Source organism: Sorex fumeus, unplaced genomic scaffold (genome assembly GCF_029834395.1).
Source record: "Sorex fumeus unplaced genomic scaffold, SorFum_2.1 ptg000122l, whole genome shotgun sequence".
Lineage (NCBI taxonomy): Eukaryota > Metazoa > Chordata > Mammalia > Eulipotyphla > Soricidae > Sorex > Sorex fumeus.
Window position 1 is genome coordinate 59960731 of NW_026606179.1, and position 19138 is coordinate 59979868.

At 57.5% G+C, this 19138-nt stretch overlaps 1 protein-coding gene across 1 annotated transcript in view; it reads left to right on the forward strand.

The window, feature by feature from the left end:
• Positions 1 to 19138, forward strand: part of BCO1 (beta-carotene oxygenase 1) — a 59243-nt gene that overhangs the window by 27921 nt on the left and 12184 nt on the right. Inside the window, exons 2-8 of the mRNA XM_056136734.1 lie at positions 1721 to 2075; positions 5402 to 5530; positions 7336 to 7465; positions 10507 to 10654; positions 12647 to 12794; positions 15475 to 15695; positions 17016 to 17273. Coding sequence (XP_055992709.1) covers positions 2012 to 2075; positions 5402 to 5530; positions 7336 to 7465; positions 10507 to 10654; positions 12647 to 12794; positions 15475 to 15695; positions 17016 to 17273 — 1098 coding nt within the window. The 5' untranslated portion in view covers positions 1721 to 2011. The remainder of the gene's footprint in view (positions 1 to 1720; positions 2076 to 5401; positions 5531 to 7335; positions 7466 to 10506; positions 10655 to 12646; positions 12795 to 15474; positions 15696 to 17015; positions 17274 to 19138) is intronic.

The following is a 19138-nucleotide window of genomic DNA, read 5'->3' on the forward strand; positions in this document are numbered from 1 at the left end:
GTCCTATCAACAGAGCTGCAGAAGCCCCGCCCCTGGCAGACGTCCTATCAACAGAGCTGCAGAAGCCCCGCCCCCATCAGACAGGCGTCCTATCAACAGAGCTTCAGAAGCCCCGCCCCTGGCAGACGTCCTATCAACAGAGCTGCAGAAGCCCCGCCCCCATCAGACAGGCGTCCTATCAGCAGGGCTGAAGATGCCCCGCCCCTGGCAGACTGGCGTCCTATCAACAGAGCTGCAGAAGCCCCGCCCCCATCAGACAGGCGTCCTATCAACAGAGCTTCAGAAGCCCCGCCCCTGGCAGACGTCCTATCAACAGAGCTGCAGAAGCCCCGCCCCCATCAGACAGGCGTCCTATCAGCAGGGCTGAAGATGCCCCGCCCCTGGCAGACTGGCGTCCTATCAACAGAGCAGCAGAAGTCCCGCCCCCGGCAGATGGCCTGTTAACAGGACTCTGGCCTGTCTTGGGCCCAGTCTTTGGAGCACAAGCTGTGCTGGGTCGGCCGGAGTAATTGAGATCGAATCCTCCCACTTCTTGGAGCGGGCCACTTGGTTCTATCCTGACTCTTGCTGACAATTTCTGCAATGCCACAACTAAAGGAGGGTGACCCACAGTGTGTATGAGCACCATGACCACGTGTGCGCGACCCTGGTCATGCCAACAACGGCCAAGGGAGCAGGGGACGGGCCTTTGGTGGGGGCCACACCGGGTGGTGCTTGGGTTATGCACTCCTGGCTCTGTACTCAGGGATCACTGACGGTGCTCAGGGAGCCATATGGAATGTCAGGAAGCAAACCGGGGACAGCCACGTGCAAGGCAAGCGCCTTACCTGCTGTCCTATCCCTCTGGGACTTTCCTGGCGATGCTCAGGGTTTACTCCTGGACCTAAGCTCAGGGATCACTCCTGGCAGGACTCAGGGGACCACATAGGGATTGAAACCAGGTAAGGCATGAGCAAGGCAAGCTCCCTAACCACTGTACTATCTCTCTGGCCCGTGCGATTTTTTTTTTGTTTGCTTTTTTTGGGTCACACCCAGCGATGCACAGGGGTTACTCCTGGCTCTGCACTCAGGAGTTACTCCTGGCGGTGCTCAGGGGACCATATGGGATGCTGGGAATCGAACCCGGGTTGGCCACGTGCGAGGCAAACGCCTTTCCCACTGTGCTATTGCTCCAGACCCCGTGTGATTTTTTTTAATGGCTCTTGCCATTGTCATTACCTCAAACTATGTTCGTGGCCTGGCTTCTTGGAGTTCTGCCACTGAGCTGTCCAGTCCAGGCCATTGTTCACACAACTCCTGCCTGGGAAGGTCACCCCCTCCTCTTTGTCTATCCATATCCTTCCCACTTGCCAGGGTTCAGCTGGGCAAAACCTCTTCCAGGAAGTCCTCCTCTCTTTCTCCTTAGCCGAGCTTTCCTCCCATGGTGCCTCTGATCTGGGCCTCTTTGAGAGCAGCTGTAACGAATCTTACTGATTCAGATTTTCTCAGCCACAGTAGAAAAAAAAAAAACCTGAAAATCCTAAACAAGGCCAATGGTGTCTGTTTCCCTTCTAGTGGACAGCCTGAGCTGTGCGCGTTGTGTGAAACAATGAATGTTTCCAATACTCAGCCAACATATTGGCTGATCATTTTCCTCTATTTTTAGGAAAGGAGCAGGCTCAAGATCCTACGGTATGATTCGGTTTAAAATATTCTTTTTAAATATTTATTTTGGTTTCAGGGCCACCTCTGGTGATGCTCAGAATTACTACTGGCACTGCACTCCGGAATGTCACAATATGTTTGCAATGTAAACCCAGCAAGAAGCTAGACTTTCGCCTGCTTGAGCGTCTGCAAGAATCAGAAGATTAAAGATTAGCCAGGAGCAGCCAACCTGGCCTTTGACCAAGCATAAGAGACACCAGGCTCCTGGAGAGGGAGCACTCCAGGAGGAGGGCGGAGGGAGGGGTGACCCAGGGAGCGTTGCTGGAACGGGGGCTTGTGGACACCCTCTCGCCGTTCCTGCCCCAGGATGGATATCATCTTTGGCAAAAATAAGAAAGAGCAGCGGGAGCCCCTGCAAGCCCACGTGACGGGTGAGTGTGCAAGTGACTCGCGTGTACAGCCGGACACCGTTTCTGTTTGTGTAAAATCAGGGCGGCAGCGTCAGGAGGCCGGAGAGGGAGACACCCAGAGTTCAGACTCTGTCTCTGTGGCCCTGTGGTCCTTTGTGTGACCTCACTCCCATTACTCTCAGTGAGAGTCATTCTCGCTGATTCCAGAACAGTCTCTCTGGAAGGCTGCGACTGGCCAGTATGCAAAAGGTCACTGATCCCCAGGGTGGGAGGGAGAGGTGCAAATGTCTGCACCCCAAATTAGCTCCAGGATGGGATGAGAGGTGCATGCGGGCTCCACTCCTGCCTGTGCATATTGGGGTGCATACCAGGGTGTGCCAGGGTGTTTGCTGGGGTATTCTGGAGTATGCCAGGGTGTGCCAGGGTGCATGACGGGTGTGCTGGGGTATGCCAGGGTGCACACTGGGTGTGTCAGGGTGCAGGCCGTGGAAGCTGGTGTGGTTTCCTCGGGGCCCACGGCACCTGCAGAGCGCCCTCCTCAGGCCTGGCTCCCTCCACAGTCACGCATTCTTCTAACTCTGCTGCCTGGCTCTCTGGGACAGGGACCGATTCTTTTTTTTTTTTTTTTCTTCATTTTTGAATCACCGTGAGAGCAGTTACAAGGCTTTCGGGTTTAAGTCTCAGTCATACAATGAAACACCAGTACCTTCACTAGTGCCCATTCTCTACCCCACAAAACCCCAGTATACCCCCATCCCAACCCTCCCGCTACCTGTGGGACAGATGATTTCCACATTACTATCTCTCTACTTTTGATCACATTCAATATTTTGACACCAGACCCACCGTTATTATTTGGGATTTTACCCCAACACTCAGATCTGCTGAAAAGGCAACAGTAGACAATTTGTTTTCTATTGCTGGTTAAGAATAACATATGATGTCCACGTGGCTGCAGTAGTGGCGGCATGATTTTGAAATTCTAAAATTTTAACACTTAAATCTGGAGGGATTTCTGCCAAAACCTGCTGGGTTCTGAGATTTGTTCCTGAGTCTCTGGGATCATCGTCAGAGCTTGATCAGGAGCCAGAAAGGCCGTTCATGGGCGATGACTTGGGGTCTCATTGGGGTGGGGAGGAAAGGGCCGGCTCCACCCCCATCCTATGAGGCCCCATGTGTCTCGTCACTGTGGGCCCAAACCTGACTGTCCAGTGGCCTCTGGTGGATGGCGGCCACCGAGCCGCCAAGGGGGAGCAGGCTGAGGGACAGCACCCTTTCCCCCCTGGGGTAGCCCGGTGTCAGCAACCTACTGCGGGGTCCAGACGCATTTCTGCCAAAAGCCACTGAGTTTTGAGATTTGTTTCTGAGTCTCTGGGATCACGGCCATTAAGCAGTTTGATCAGGAGCCATAGAGGCCATTCATGGGTGGTGACTCGGGGTCTCGTTGGGGTGGGGAGGAAAGGGCCAGCTCTATCCCCATCCTGTGAGGCCTCGTGTGCCTCATCACTGTGGGCCTAAACCTGACTGTCCAGTGGCCTCTGGAGGATGGCAGCCACCGGGTCACCAGGGGGAACAGGCCAAGGCATGAAACCTATTCCCATCTGGGTTGTCCCAGCGCCGGTAACCTACTGCAAGGACCGGATGCATTTCTGCCAAAAGCCGTTGGGTTTCGAGATTTGTTTCTGAGTCTCTGGGATCATAGTCGTTAAGCAAGTCTATCAGGAACCAGAGAGGCTTTGCCTCCAAGTATATAGCTGAGCCAGAGGTGGTTTGTGGGTGTGTCTCCCACATACCCACATACCTAACTTTTAGCCGTTTACCTTCTTGGTGGGCTGGAGCGATAGCACAGTGGGTAGGGCGTTTGCTTTGCAAGCAGCCAACATGGCCAACCCGAGTTTGATTCCTGTGCCCCTCTCGGAGAGCCCAGCAATCTACCGAGAGTATCTCGCCCACACGCCAAAGCCTGGCAAGCTCACCGTGATGTATTTGATATGCCAAACACAGTAACAATTGTCACAATGGAGATGTTACTGGGCCCGCTCGAGCAAATCGATGAACAATGGGAGGACAGTGACAGTGACTTTCTTGGTAAACTTTGCCCCAAATTTTGGGGGTCTGGCCAAAGGCACAGCAGCAATTTTGGGGTATCTGGAAGTCTAAAGGCGCCATCAGGATGCTGATGCACTCACCTCACAGGTACAGATTGACCTGCTGGTGGCACCATACCCCCAAGGGACTGACTCTGAGCTCTTGGGTCCTCAGCGTGCTCTGGTGTGGCGTCCTGAGGAGGACACTCAGCCGGATGGATAGAGGCTCTTTGTGGGCTGAGGGTAGTGGTGCTGGGCCTTCACCGGAGAGGCAGATCTGAACTTTGCAGCTGAGCAGTTGTCTTGAAATTTAAGTTTGATTTGATTTTAAATTCTTTTTGGTTCGGGGTGGGGGGGTGTTGGCCATTCCTGGTGGTACTCCATCTGACTCCTGGCTCTGCACTCAGGAGACAAAGGGGCCAGGAGGGGGGACGGATGGGAGTGACCACTGGTGTGGACAGAGCTCTGGGGGGTGAGATTGCCCTGGAATCATCGAGAAGTGATGGTCCACTGAGCTGAATATTTCAAAGAAGCCACCCCAAATGGTTCCTTCAGAGTGGTGGATTTCACACCAGGTGAATTTTTCTCAGTAGAAAATACGTCAAAGAAATAGTGACACTGGTCTTCCCCGTGACACCCGTCCTCGGCGGCAGCCTGAGCCCAGAGCCCTGGGGAAGGCTTTCACCTTGCCCGTGGCCAAGCTGTGTTTAACCCCCCACATCTGTTTCCCCAAGCCCCACCAGGGGGCCTTCCTGAGCACTGCCCTGACCCCCCTTCTGGGTCGCTGCCCCTTCATTCCCCGCCCATGTTTCAGAGCCTTCTTTGCCACACACTGCTGTGCGGTGACTGTTTGGGGGGCTGCTCCCCAGTGGGTCTCCTTCAGTTTCCAGCCCCTGTCCTGCCTCCATGGGTCCTCTGCCCTCCGGCCATGCCCCATCGCAGCTCCTGGTGGCTGCTGTCTTGGGCAGCATGGTTCTAGAAGTTTCTTCCTTTACGCCTCTCCTCTCCCACTGCCGCCGCTCCACGTGAGGGTGCCAGGGCACGCAGCCCCCTGGTGAGTCTCACCTGGTCATGGGCAGCACGTCCCTGGGACAGAGGGACACACTCTGTCCACCCTGGCCAGCCCAGGCGGGGCAGACGCTTCCCAAAAAGCCTGGCGGGGGGACAAGAGGGACCCCAGGTGGGGTGAGGGACTTGCCATTGCCTGGAGCTCAGGGCTGACTGTGGGTGTCAGGACATTCCCGTTCCCACTCCCCACAGGCCGGATCCCAGCCTGGCTGCAGGGGACGTTGCTTCGTAACGGGCCGGGGATGCACACGGTGGGCGAGAGCCGCTACAACCACTGGTTCGACGGGCTGGCACTTATCCACAGCTTCACCCTCCGGGACGGTGAGCACGCCACGTCGGAGCCCACAGCAGGGCAGGGGTGACGGGTGTGGTTCCGGGGAGGCGGGCAGGTGGGTGGGGGCCATTGGGCTGAGGAGGAGGTATGGGGAGGGTCCCAGGGCGGGCGGCAGGAGCCCACCTGTTGCCCTGCGCCTGGGTTCCCTGGCTCACGGCCCCCCGCCCCCTTCGTCTCCTCTTTCTCCCCGCCTGCTCCTTTTCCGTCTGACGAAGCGAGACATCCGTAACGACCTTGGTAACCCCCTGAGCACCCAAACCTCAATGGCATCTCGCCTAGGGGGGTCCGGGAGAGGGGACAGCGGGAGACGGCGTGTGCTGTGCACGAGAGACCCTAGTCTGGTCCTTGACCACAAGGTCCCCCCCAGCAATCCTGGGAGTGAGTAGGTCTCGAGCCCTGCCACATGTGGCCCAGCACCTACTCTCTCCCCCAAGTAAAGTTTCCTGCGGTTGGAGAGAGTACAGTGGTTAGTGCTTGTCCTGCATGCCACTGACCGCAATTCTAGTCCCAGCACGGCTCACAGTGCCCGAGTGGAGAGCCGGGACCAAGCCCTGAGCACTGCCGGGTGTGACCCCAAACCCCAACCAAACCCCATGGCCCTCAGCTATGGGGCAGCACGGTGCTCACAGATGGGCCCGCACCCAACGCTCCAACACGGCCTCAGTGAAGCCTCAGTGACACGCGCATCCGTAGAATAAGTCAGTGGGGACGTGTGGTTGAGCAGGGCAGGCTGCAGGGGGCACTGCTGTGGCCTTGGCCTCAGCCCCACTCGCCCATGTCCAACGGTGTTTTTCTGGAATAGATCAGGGGCCAGAGCGATAGCACAGTGGATAGGGTGTTTGCCTTGCATGTGGCCAACCCAGGTTCAAATCCCCGGCATCCCTTATGGTCCCCTGAGCACCACCAGCAGTGATTCCTGAGTGCAGAGCCAGGAGTAAACCCCTGAGCATCTCCGGTTGTGACCCAAAAAGAGAAAAAAAAACTAAAATAGAAAGTTCACTCATCCGCCTTGTTTTAAGTAACTAAGGTTGTGGCAATTTGTCACGGCAGCAGGGAGGAATGAGACTCTTCTAGAACCCTGTGGTGTTTGGTCATCTGGGGGCTAACGGACAGGTGGGATCCCTGCTTCTAAGCGGTCAGTAGCTCTGGTCTGCCAAGTCCAGATCAACCCACAGCGCTCCTGGTCCTGAGCCTTCCCTCATTCTGAATTGGCCCGAGGTCGCGCCCCCTAGTGGACATGGAGAGCCGGTGTTACTCCAGAAGGTCCAGTGGTCAGCGGAGGATTCAGGGTGGCACTGGACACTGGGGAACAGCCTGGTGGCAGGGACCGTGCCTGGCCTGGGACAGCACCACTCAGCTGGGTCTGGCGGACGCTGAGAGAGATGGCAGACTGTCTGCAAAGGCCAGCTCCCTCAGCTGTAAAGTGGCACGAGTCAGAGAACTCGGACCACCCATTGTCGAAGCCACTTGTGGCCGCACACACAGTCCGTCGCCTCGGGGCGCGTCACTTGGGTGAGGGGCCTGTCTTAGTGGACTCACCCATTTCTGCCCCCATAGCCTGGCAAGGTGTATGCTTGTGATGCTTCTCTCTCTCTCTCTCTCTCTCTTGCTTTTTGGGTCACACCCGGCGATGCTCAGGGGTTCCTCCTGGCTCTGCACTCAGGAGTTACTCCTGGCGGTGCTCAGGGGACCATATGGGATGCTGGGAATCGAACCCAGGTCGGCAGCGTGCAAAGCAAACGCCCTCCCCGCTGTGCTATCACTCCAGCCCCCAGTGACGCTTCTCTTGCAGGCGAAGTTCATTACAGGAGCAAATACCTGCGAAGCGACACTTACAAGGCCAACATCGAGGCGAACAGAATCGTGGTGTCGGAGTTTGGGACAATGGCCTACCCGGACCCCTGCAAAAACATATTTTCCAAGTAACTGTCTGTTTTACGGGTGTCTTGCCTTTTGCTCTCCTTGTGGGTGGGGCCACCCCAGCTTCACTCTCTGGCGGCTCTCGAGGGTGGGTGGCTCTCTTTGGTGGCGTACAGGGGACGGTTCGAGGCGAGAGCAGCTGGCATCTTAGCTGTTCTCCCCCTTGGCTGGGGGGAGAGCAATGTGGGATTATTTATCGAAATCACAAATGTACCTTCCCTCTAGCCCGCAGATAGACTTAATTGCATCAGGAATGACAAACACGGGAGTTTATTCACGGCCGCGTCATTTATTATGACGAGGAACTGAAAATAGCTGAAGTGTTCATTAGCAGAGTCGCGGTTAGATAAATAACAGTGAAAAAGATACGAGAAAACAGCAGGAAGAAGGGAGAGGAGGGAGGCTGTTCTGTATGTGCTGAATGGCGAGATTTCTGAAGAGATGTTTAGGCGGGGAGGTGGGGGCAGGGTTAGAAGGAGCACGGAAGGTGCTCTGGGTTTCTTTTGTTTAGAAAAAAAAAGAGAGAGAAGTCTGGGTCAATCTTAGCTCCTGCATTTGCATGAAGAGACCCTGAAAGGGGTCTGGAAACTGCCAGATACAGACTGAAAGGAAGACGTCTCAGTTACACACATTTAAAATCTGGGTCATGGACCCCTGGGTTTAAGCCTCAGCCTTCCGGGGGGGGGTTAGAGATAAATCTGGGTTATGATGTGCGGAGTGGATGTATTGCACGCTCGGCCGTCAGACTGGGGGCCAGCGCCCCTTCCTGAGGTCTTTCCCATGAGAGAAGCTGGGCACTGTGTTAGGCGGGTTCAAGGCTGCTGCTGCTGCTGCATTTCCAGAACTGACGTCACCGCTCCAGTTCCAGGACCCCGTGCTCAGCCTGGTGCACCTGCGCCCTCGGGCACTGCACTCGCGTTTGCAGAAGGGAGGGAGGGAGCTAGGGACCCACCTCGCAGCGGCATCCTTGTAGTTGCGCCGTTGTGCCAGGAGGGGGCGCGCGAGTCAACGCAGGAATCCAGGATTCGGCTACTTGGTTGTCTTCGCCTTGCTCCGTGTGTGTGTGTGTGTGTGTGTGTGTGTGTGTGTGTGTTTGGGGGGGGGTGCTGAACTCCCAGGGAGATGGTTTCCTTCAAGAACAAAACACTTTACAGACACTTTACAAAATGCTTTCCTGTCAGAAGCAGGGAGGGGCTATTTTGCTAGTCACTGGGGTCTTCCATGGGTCTTCTTTTTATACAATTAAAAAAACCTTTTTTTTTTTAAAATTTTATATGGTGACTTTTAATTTTATAAATAGTGTATTTTATAATAAGAGTTTGTATTAGTCATATAAATAAGCAGATCACTCAATATTAAGATGATAATATAACATTTCAAATTAGTATTTATAATCTACCCTAGCACTTGTTTACAAATTTATATTTTAAAAGCTGTGATTATAAAGGGCATATTCTCCTAATATTTTTCATTAATATACTCAGCATTTTCCCATACAATAATATACTCACAGTGAACACCAAATATCAAGATTTCAATCCTCTTTCCTATCATAGTAAGTGACCATTAGATTTATTTTATTTTATTTTATTTTTTAACTTTTACAATTTATTTTATTGAACTATTTTTTATTTTTTTCTTTTGTTTTATTAGTGAAACACCATGAGGTACAGTTGTAGACTCACAAGTTGTTGTGCTTGGGTTTCAGTTATACAATGATCGAGTACCCATCCCACCACCAGTGCCCATTCTCCACCCCCACCAATCCCAGTATCCCTCCCACCCACCCCCCGATCCCCCATCCCACCCTGCCTCTGTGGCAGGACACTCCCTTTTGTTCTATCTCTCCTTTTGGGTGCTGTGGTCTGCAGAAAAGACATTGGGTGGCAATCATGTTCGCTCCATAGACTACTTTCAGCAGGCATCTCCCATCCTGGGCAGATAAAAAAAACTTTTTTAAACTTAAATTTTAACATATATGGAGCCATCACTCAGAAAATCTGGTTATTCTACAAGTGTGATCTGTGTAGTTGCCTCTGGTTGCGGTGTACGACCAAATGCTCTCAGCACCAGTATGGGCCCCGCGTACAGTCTCTTAAAGCTCATTGGTACACTCACTTGCCCTTGCTGCTTCTGGTAGGAGCCATTCAGATGTGGGGGAGCCCCCGGGGGGCGGGTGGGGCTGGAAAAGGAGCCTCTGGACCAGCTGGGTCACTCCTTAGCTCACTGAACAAAGGGGCATCTTCTTCCTTCCTTCCTTCCTTCCTTCCTTCCTTCCCTCCCTCCCTCCCTCCTTCCTTCCTTCCTCTCTGCCTGCCTTCCTTCCTTCTTTCCTTCCTTCCTTCCTGTCTTCCTTCCTTCCTTCTGTCCTCCCTCCTTTCCTTCTTTCCTTCCTCCCTCCCTCCCTCCCTCCCTTCCTTCCTTCCTTCCTCTCTGCCTTCCTTCCTTCCTTCATCCTTCCTTCCTTCCTTTGTTTCTTCCTTCCCTCCTTCCTTCCTTCCTCTCTGCCTGTCTTCCTTCCTTCCTTTCTTCCTTTCTTCCTTCCTTCCCTCCCTCCTTCCTTCCTTTCCTTCCTTCCTTCCTTCCTTCCTCTCTGCCTTCCTTCCTTCCTTCCTCTCTGCCTTCCTTCCTTCCTTCCTTCCTTCCTTCCTTCCTTCCATCCTCTCTGCCTTCCTTCCTTCCTTCCTTCCTTCCTTCCTTCTTCCTCTCTCTGGTTTTGGGTCACACCGAGCAATGCTCAGGGGTTTCTCCTGACTCTGCACTTAGGAATCACTCCTGGCAGGGTTCAGGGAACCATGTAGGATGCCGGGGATCGAGCCCAGGTCGGCCGTGTGCGAGGCGAACACCCTACCGGTCGTGCCTCGGCTCTGGCCCCTGTAGAGGCACCTGGGGGCGTCTGCGTGTGTGAGTTCTCAGGCTTCCTCCCGGTCTCCCGAGGCGCCCAGTGCTGCTTCTCCCTTGGCCAGAATCGGGTGTTTTCAGCAACGGAAAGTCGTGCGCCCGCCCCGTTTGCTTCCTGGCCTCTGGCCGCTTCTCTCCTCAGAGCCTTCTCCTACCTGTCCCACACCATCCCCGACTTCACCGACAACTGCCTGATCAACATCATGAGGCGTGGGGGAGACTTCTACGCCACCACGGAGACCAACTACATCAGGAAAATCGACCCTGAGACGCTTGACACGCTGGAGAAGGTACCAGCAGTCCCTCCCCGATCCCGCCCCCTGCTTCGGGGACGTGCCCGGGCAGGGCCGCCCGGCCTGCAGAGGCTCCCGAAGTGCCCAGGGCACGGGTGCTCGTCAGGGCCACACCTCCCCTCCTCACGCTGCCTGTCCACAGAGCCTCGACTCGGTGGTTGCAGATGACCGAAATTTAGGGATCAGGGAGAAGTTAACGGGCCAGAGCGGGTCTTGGACGTGGGCAGCCCAAACTGCAGTCCCTGATGTCGGGAGCAGACCCGGAGTACCACCGGGTATGGGTACTCAAGAACACAACCACAACCACAACACACACACACACACATCATCAACACAATTAATCTGTTCTCTTGTGGTTCTGGCCACGGGCAGCCTGGCAGTCTGGAGTCCAGGCCCCGACCCTGCTCTCTCTAGGGACCCCTGGGGAGGGTCCGCCCGGGGACTCCCACGCATGAGGCCAGTGCTCTGCCGTCCTGGCCCTCCTTATTCCCAGCCTCTCCTGGCTGCTGGCTGCTCCGGGCTCCAACACACACCAGTGCCGTCTCTCCCGAGTACATCTGGGGCCTTTTGTCCATCTGACTTCCTCTTTCTCGGTGGTCCCTACAGAGACCCTGCGCAGGGCCTGGGGCTTTGCCAGTGCACAATGACTTTGCGGAGACATCCGGGGTTCCCAGAAGCCTGTCTCTGCCCTGAAGAGGGAGGCATTAGGCAGGGAGAGAGGCATCAAGAAGGAAAAGCACAACTGACCCCTCTCCTGCTCTCCTGGGCGGAACCGAGGCAGCACTGGGGGGTAAATCCACAGGCCCTCACAGTCCTCGCCGGGCCGGCACCGTCCGCTTGCAGGTCGCTGGCCACCAGCTGCTGCTCAGCCTTTTAGCACGATGGCACACATTTTTTTTTTTCTTTTTGGGTCGCACCTGGCGATGCTCAGGGATTCCTCCTGGCTCTGCACTCAGGAATCGCTCCTGGAGGTGCTCAGGGGACCCTATGGGATGCTGGGAATCGAACCCGGGTCGGCTACATGCAAAGCAAATGCCCTACCCTCTGTGCTATCGCTCCAGCCCCTTGGTGGCAATATTTTAAGCATCTTTGTTCTTGGGAAGTGCTCAGGGTTGACTCCTGCCTCTGTGCTCAGGCATCGCTCCTGGAGGTGCTCGGGGGCCCCTGTAGGGTGCTGGAGACTGGAACAGGGTCAACCACATGTCAGGCCAGCCCCCTAGCTCCTGTCCTACCTCTCTGGCTTCCTTGGAAGGAGCTGCAGTGTGGGGGAGCAGAGGGGTGCTGGGAGAGTGTGAGGTGTGGTCTGCGTGAGCTGACGTTGTGGGGACATACCCTGACGGCTGTTCCCTGGACCGCGTCCACATGGGGCACCGTGGAATTTGCTGGCAGAGACCCCCTTGGTGGAGATGCTTTGGCCGTTTCCCCGATCCTAGAGAATCTTTTGAGAGAGTCGCGGGGTTCCTCCGGCAGGGAAGTCTCTAACTTCCTTATAGGGTCACAGTCAGGACCAGGCCAGCCCTGGAGAGGAGGTCGCACATCTACGCTGAGGACCTCTGGCAGGCCAGCAGGATGGGAGCAACTGCCAGGGACACACAGGCGCTCACGTCCCTTGGCTCAGTTTCTGGAGGCGTCTGAGGTCCTGCCAGGCCAGTAGGAGCCTCCTCTGGAGGGGGCCGTGGCCACGCCTTCTGTCCGGGCAGAGACAAACACGGGCGTCGTCCGACCCTAAGGCCAGGCGTCCACAGGGCTTCCTCGTCCCCTTTGCGTTTTAGTTATTTATTTAGGCTTCGGGGGCCACCGCTGGCCTGGCATGCTCAGGGCTGACTCCTGGCTCTGAGCTCAGGGATCTCCCCTGCTTGGGGGACCCCAGAGGGGCTGAAGAAGGAGCCGGGGTTGGCCTCATGCATGGCAAGTGCCCTCCCCGCTGTGCTCTGCTGAGGTTCCTGTGCCCTGTCCCTCTCTGAACCCGGTGACTGTCATCTTCTGCAGGTTGACTATCGGAACTATGTGGCTGTCAATCTGGCGACATCGCATCCACATTACGACGAGGCGGGGAATGTCCTGAACATGGGCACCTCCATCGTGGACAAGGGGAAGACAAAATACGTGTTATTTAAGATCCCAGCCACCGTGCCAGGTAGGTCGCGCCGGGCCGTGCAGCGGAGCACCAGACCAAACCAGAAGGCGTCTGGCTCTGCCGATGACACAGGTCTTGGCTGACACATCCCCCTCGGTGACTCAGATCGCCATGAGCTCACGATTCTCGCTTGGGAGAAAGAGGACTCCCCAGGCTCCCTTCTGGAGCCCATGAGTCGCTTTGTTACTCTGATCACTTTCTCTTTAGGTTCCAATTCATTAAAAAACTCATTAATTTATCCACACTCCATCCATCTCTTCACCAGCCAGCCGGTCAGCCATCAAACCACCTCTCAGCCGTCATCCATCCACCCACTTATCTGTCCATCTGTCCATCCGTCCAACATCCAGTCAGCAACTCATCCACCCCCCATCTATTCATTGACCCCTTAGTTTATCCATTCATTAATCGATCACTTACCCCTCGAGCCACTCATTGATTCATTGACCCAATAATCCATCCATCTGTTATTAGTCTGACCCAATAATCCATCCATCTGTTATTAGTCTATCACTCATTCCTTCACCCATCATCTGTCCTTCCATCGTCCATGTATTATTCACCTACCCACTCATCCATCTATAACGCATGCATCCGTTCATTAATCTATTACATTCTTGCATCCGCTCATTGATCCACTCATCCATCTATCCATCATCCATCCATCCACCATCCACCTAGCCAGCTATCCACCATTCACCATCCACCCACCATATACCCCTGCATCAGTGATTCATCCATTCATCCATCCATCCATCCATCCATCCACGACTCATCCATTCACCATCCATCCATCCACCCATTCACCACCCATTATCCACCATCCATCCATCCACCATCCATTATCCACCATCCATCCATCCATCCATCCATCCACCACCCCTATATCCACCATCCGTCCATCCACCATCCATCCATCCATCCATCCACATCCCCTCCATATATCCACCTCCCCTCCATCCACCACCTTTCATCCATCCACCATCCATCCATCCATCCACCTCCCCTCCATCCACCACCTTCCATCCATCAACCATCCATCTATCCATCCATCATTCCGTCCACCACCTGTCCACCCATTTTTCCCAGTTGTCTAACAAGCCTTTGTATGCCAGGTTGCACTGTCCCCTTCTGTGCCAGCAGCCCCTTAGCTGGCTTGTTCTGGAGCGTAGCCCTGCCGGGACCCCCTTCAACTCCCCATCGTGCCCCCTGGGCCTTCTGGACCCTTCCCATGTGGGACAGGGTCTTAGACGGAGGCCCAGGCTGACTGTGAGTGCACATCCCGGGGGAGGGGCGGGGCTCCGGGCCCTTCTTTTCCAGGACTGAGTGCTGCACCTCAAGACCCTACGTCCAGGGCTGACTCCACAGGGCTCAGGCAAAACTCGGGGGTGCCAGCCGGGGTTCCTCCTTCTGCTGGTTCTCTTCTGCTGCTCTGGCCCTTTTTAACAGACGCTAGAACCTTCTGGGCAAATTAGCAGGCTCTGCCAGCAGATCTGAGCCTGAGGTCAGAAGGAGCAGCAAGTGCTCTTGGGAGATGGGGCTTGCCTTGGTGGAGGGAATAAAAGGGTCAGAACTGGCCGGAGCTTGACAGAGGGTGGTCCAAGCCAGTGCCTGACTCCATTCTTTGCGGGTCACGGTCCCCTTCCAACCACATTTTATGCCTGTGTCTCCCTGACACCCACTTAGAGCCTTACTGGTTGCTGTCTTGGAATATCCCGGGGCCCACAGGTGAAGAACCGCTGGTGTTGGGGTTTGAGTTTGTCACCACACATTACACAGGAAGCCCGGGTTCTGGGGCACCTGCTGTCATGTCCGGTCAGAGCACTGGGCAGCCCTTATCAGCATCTGCCCCCCGCAGCCGCTCCTCGAGTTCCCAGGGTGTGTTTCCGTGCAGTCCCTTTGTGCCCATTTGTGTGACACCACCCACCTCCGCCCCCCACCGCCGCCCAGCCTCCCGTCAGCTGTTTACAGCCACACAGGTGGCCACAAGAAAGGCGGGGACGCTCCCAGGAACTCATTATAAACCAGCCCCAGGTCTGGGCAGGGAGGCCCGCGGCCGTGCGTGACTCACCCTCGCAGGGAAGGAGAAACCCCACGTGTGTGCAGCCTCCTTGGTATGTGGGTCTGGGCGAGGCCGTGGACGCCTCCGTGCCCTGCTCTCTCCCTCCCTGCCCGTGGCCAGCGCTCAGCCCCCAGCAGGGTTGGTCTCGGCTTAGCCTGACAACTCTGCTTCGAGTGATGAACCGTGATACGGAGCGAGCACTGCGTAGCACCACTCACTGAGTGCCCCGGGCCAGCATGGAGAACGGGCCAGCCAGGAGGGCTCCTGGGGGGACCCTGCCCACCCCTGACGCCAGCAGTGGTCCGTCCAGCACACATCTTTCGAACTGCCCCTGTGCCCTCTGTCCCCGGGACCCTGCCCCGCCCCTCCTTGCCAGGCCCCGTGTGCATCCCCATTTGAGAAGCGTCACTTCTGGGGGGGGGGCTGCCCGCCCTGCTGTCCATGGCTGAGGGTGCGCAAGTGACCCGTGGGGAGTGGACAGCAAGGGGGGTGAGGACCTGCCTGGCCGAGGGAGGGGTCCAGACCCGCCCCCCCAACCATGTGGGGGTGTGGAGGGCAGACCACTGACCGCTGACCACTGACCGCTGACCACTGACCGCTGCCCGTGCTTTCCTGCAGAGCCCCGGCGGGGGACGGACCCCTGGAAGCACACGGCCGTGCTCTGCTCCGTCGCCGCCCGCTCTCTGCTGGCCCCCAGCTACTACCACAGCTTCGGGCTCACCCCGAACTACGTGGTGTTCCTGGAACAGCCCTTCAAGCTGGACATCCTCAGGCTGGCCACGGCGTACGCCAGGGGCGTGAACTGGGCCTCGTGCCTGACCTTCCACCCGGAGGACAAGGTACAGCCTCGCCTCAGAGGCAGGGCGGCCGCCTGCAGGGGGTCCGGGAAGGGGGCGGGGCTGCAGCCCAGCCTTCTAGAGGGCTCCGAGGGGGCAGCAGTGGTGTCCTTGGTGTGTAGACGTGTGCGGGTATGTGCATGTGTGTGCTATGTACGCACACGGGTACGTCTGTGTGTGCATGCGTGTGACAGACGTGTGAGTTTGCGCATGCGCCCGTCACCGTGTCTGTTCCCTGGTGTCACTTTGCGTGTGAGAAGGACCAGTGAGACCCCCTGCAGTAGAATCTGGCCACACACTGCTCCGGGGCGACCATTGTCCCCTCGTCCTGGGGCCGCCCTGTGACACCTGTCCCCTTCCCGCAGAGGGCTGTGGTGAGTCACCCGCTGCCCAGAGCCTTCCTCCTGGCAGTGTGACCCTTGTCGCCGCTGCCCCCTGCCCCCATTCCCCTCCCCCGTCCTCCCCTCTGCCCCCTACTGCCCCCCCACCCTGCCCCTGCTACCTCTTGTCTCCCCTTGAGCCTTTAAATCCGCTGAACGCGTTCCCGCCTGGCCTGGCCTCGGCCCCCCAGAGCCTGGCTGGCCGCTCCCGGCCGCCCGGTCACTCAGCCGCTGACCCCTCGGCCTGTGAGTGCAGGTCCCCGGGGAGGGTCCCCTGTGTCCTCAGCCCTCTTCTGTGTGGCCCGGACGGGGGAACCCACTGTGAGGCAGAGCCCGAGGTCGTGGTGACCCCTGCACCATGCCCATGGTGGGGAAGGAGGGCCCTGCAGCCCTAGCCATCTGTCCTGGCCGTCTGTCCCCCTCTCAGCTCTCACGGGGCATTAGTGACCCACCCCAGGACAGTCTGGAGCGTGTCCCCAGCCCTTTAGAAGAGGGTGGTTAGGTCACAGCTGCCTGGAGCAGGAAGACACACACCGGGCTCACATATGCACATCATGCACCCACACATACATGTACATGCCAGCCACACACGCCCCCACATGCTTATACACTCACATACATGTACTCACAAACACACCATAATCGCATATATATCCCTCTCACACACACACACACACACACTCACACCTACCCACATACCACTCACACATACGCACCCGCCCTCATACACCCATTTACACCCACGCCTCCACCTTCACACGTATACTCACACACACCCCCACTCACGCCTGCCTCACACACACACCCACACACTCACACTCACACACCCCACACTCACCCGCCCCCTCACACCTATACTCACCCCCCACTCATGCGTCCACTCACACACACTTGCGGTGCGCCCCTCGCCGCCCGCTCGAGCCTGTCCGTGCTCTCCCTCCAGACCCACATCCACGTCATCGACCGGAGGACGGGCCAGCCGCTGCCCGGGCGCTTCTACGCGGACGCCATGGTGGTGTACCACCACGTGAACGCCTTCGAGCAGGACGGCTGCCTCGTGTTCGACGTCATCGCCTACGCCGACAGCAGCCTCTACGAGCTCTTCTACCTGGCCAACCTCGACCAGCACCTGGCGGAGAACGCCAAGCTCACGGCCGTGCCCACCCTCAAGAGGTTCGCCCTGCCCCTCCGCCCGGACCAGGTAGCCGGACCCCGGGGCAGGCAGGGTGAGCTGCTCTTTACAGGGGGGCTGCTCCCGGTGGGACCCCGTCCTGGGAGCCGGGGTCACGTGTAGCTGGGGTCAGGCTGCCGGCCTCACCCCTGCCCTCACCCTGCCGTCTCCCCTGCCCTCACCCCTGCCCTCCCTTGCCCTCTCCTGCCTTCACCCCTGCCCTCTCCCCTGCCTTCACCCCTGCCCTCTCCCCTGCCTTCACCCCTGCCCTCTCCCCTGCCTTCACCCCTGCCCTCTCCCCTGCCTTCACCCCTGCCCTCACCCCTGCCGGGCACAGGCTCTCGCTGGAGGGGAGACGCGTCTGTTGTTTCCTAGAGCGGGCGGACGTGCGCAGGGACTTTAGAAAGCCCAGGCTGAGTCGGCGGGGCAGAGCCACCAGCCACGGGCTCGCTCCGTCTCCGGGATGCAGGCGTGTGTTCCAGGCACACCCACATACATGCACACGCGTGTGAGGATGTGAGCGGTGCTCGTAGCTCTCCTTTTCAGTCATCCAGGAGCTGGTGGCCGGCATGCCCGGGGCAGCTTGCGCACAGTGAACCTCTTTCTCCCGCATAAGAGAATCGCTCGGCATGTCCTGTTCTGATGCTTTAGGATGTCCGTGTCCCAGTGTGGCTTCGCAGTCTCCCTCTCTCGTCCCCTCCCTTCCCGGTGGCTGTGGTTGTCCAGGCGGCTCTGGCCGAGGTCTCGCCCTTACCCCGTGGTGGCACCGTCCATTCCCTGCTCAGTGCTGGCAGGGACGTGCATGAGGTCTCGGTCCCGCTGGGATTGTCGGAGCTTGGGCTGGGGGTCCAGGGTTCACGTGTGTCCTGATTGTTGCTGCGCTCTCTTGGGTGGGGGGCAGTGCCCTTTGCTGGGTGCTCACACCAGGGTGGGCTGTGGGACTTGGCACACGTGGGGCCCCAGGGACTTGCTCTGGTGATGTGTGCTCTGAGTCCTGTGCTCTGCCGGCCCAGCACCTTGCTTGGTGGGTGGGGACACAGCCAGTGGGGCTTGGGGGTCACTACAGTGGCCCCATATGGATTGGAAGGGTCGGTCACATACAAGGCAGCACCCTCACCACTGTACTATCACTCCAACTCTTCATTTTCTGTGGGGAGGAGTCACCCTCGGTGGTCCCCAGGGCTGACTCCTGGCTCAGTGCTCAGGGATCACTCCTGGTGAGCTCAGGGGACCCTATGGGGGTCCGGAGATCGAGCCCGGGTCAGCTGAGTGCAAAGCCAATGCCCGCCCCACTGTGCCCATCTTTCTGCCTGGTGCCACCCATTTGGGCATGGAAGGTGCCTTTTGGCCCCCTGGCCGCCTCGGCTGGGCTCATGCAGGCAGCCGCAGGGCCCTGGCTCCAGCTCTCTGACTTCATGGCTTAATTAGCCTCGATGAAACCAAATTTAGCTCAATTACATTCTGATGGCCCCTCTTTGCTAAGCGCTCTCTGTGTTCCAGGTCCTTGGCTAAGCGTTTTGTCTTCCTTACCTCACTTAATGACCCACCCCGCCTGCGGGGCGGGGCCTTGTGCCCCCTGTGGCAGATAAGAAAAGCCAGGGTCAGCGAGGTGAGGGGGTGTGTCTGGGGCACCCCCAGTGGGCTCCAGCCCTGCCTCTGGAAACAGAATTTGCCCCCTCTCCACGGCAGGACCCCGCCCTGGGAGCCCCCGCCAGACCCCACCCACCCCCCCGGAGTCCCCCCAGACCCACTGCTGCTCCCCAGTTGAAACTCAGCTTCGCGCCCTGCTGAAGGGGCAGCATCTGAACCCCGAGCCTGACCCCAGCCCTGGCCCTCTCTCCTGCAGCGTTCATTCCTGTCATCTCCTGCTGACACGAGTGTTTCCTTTCCTTTGA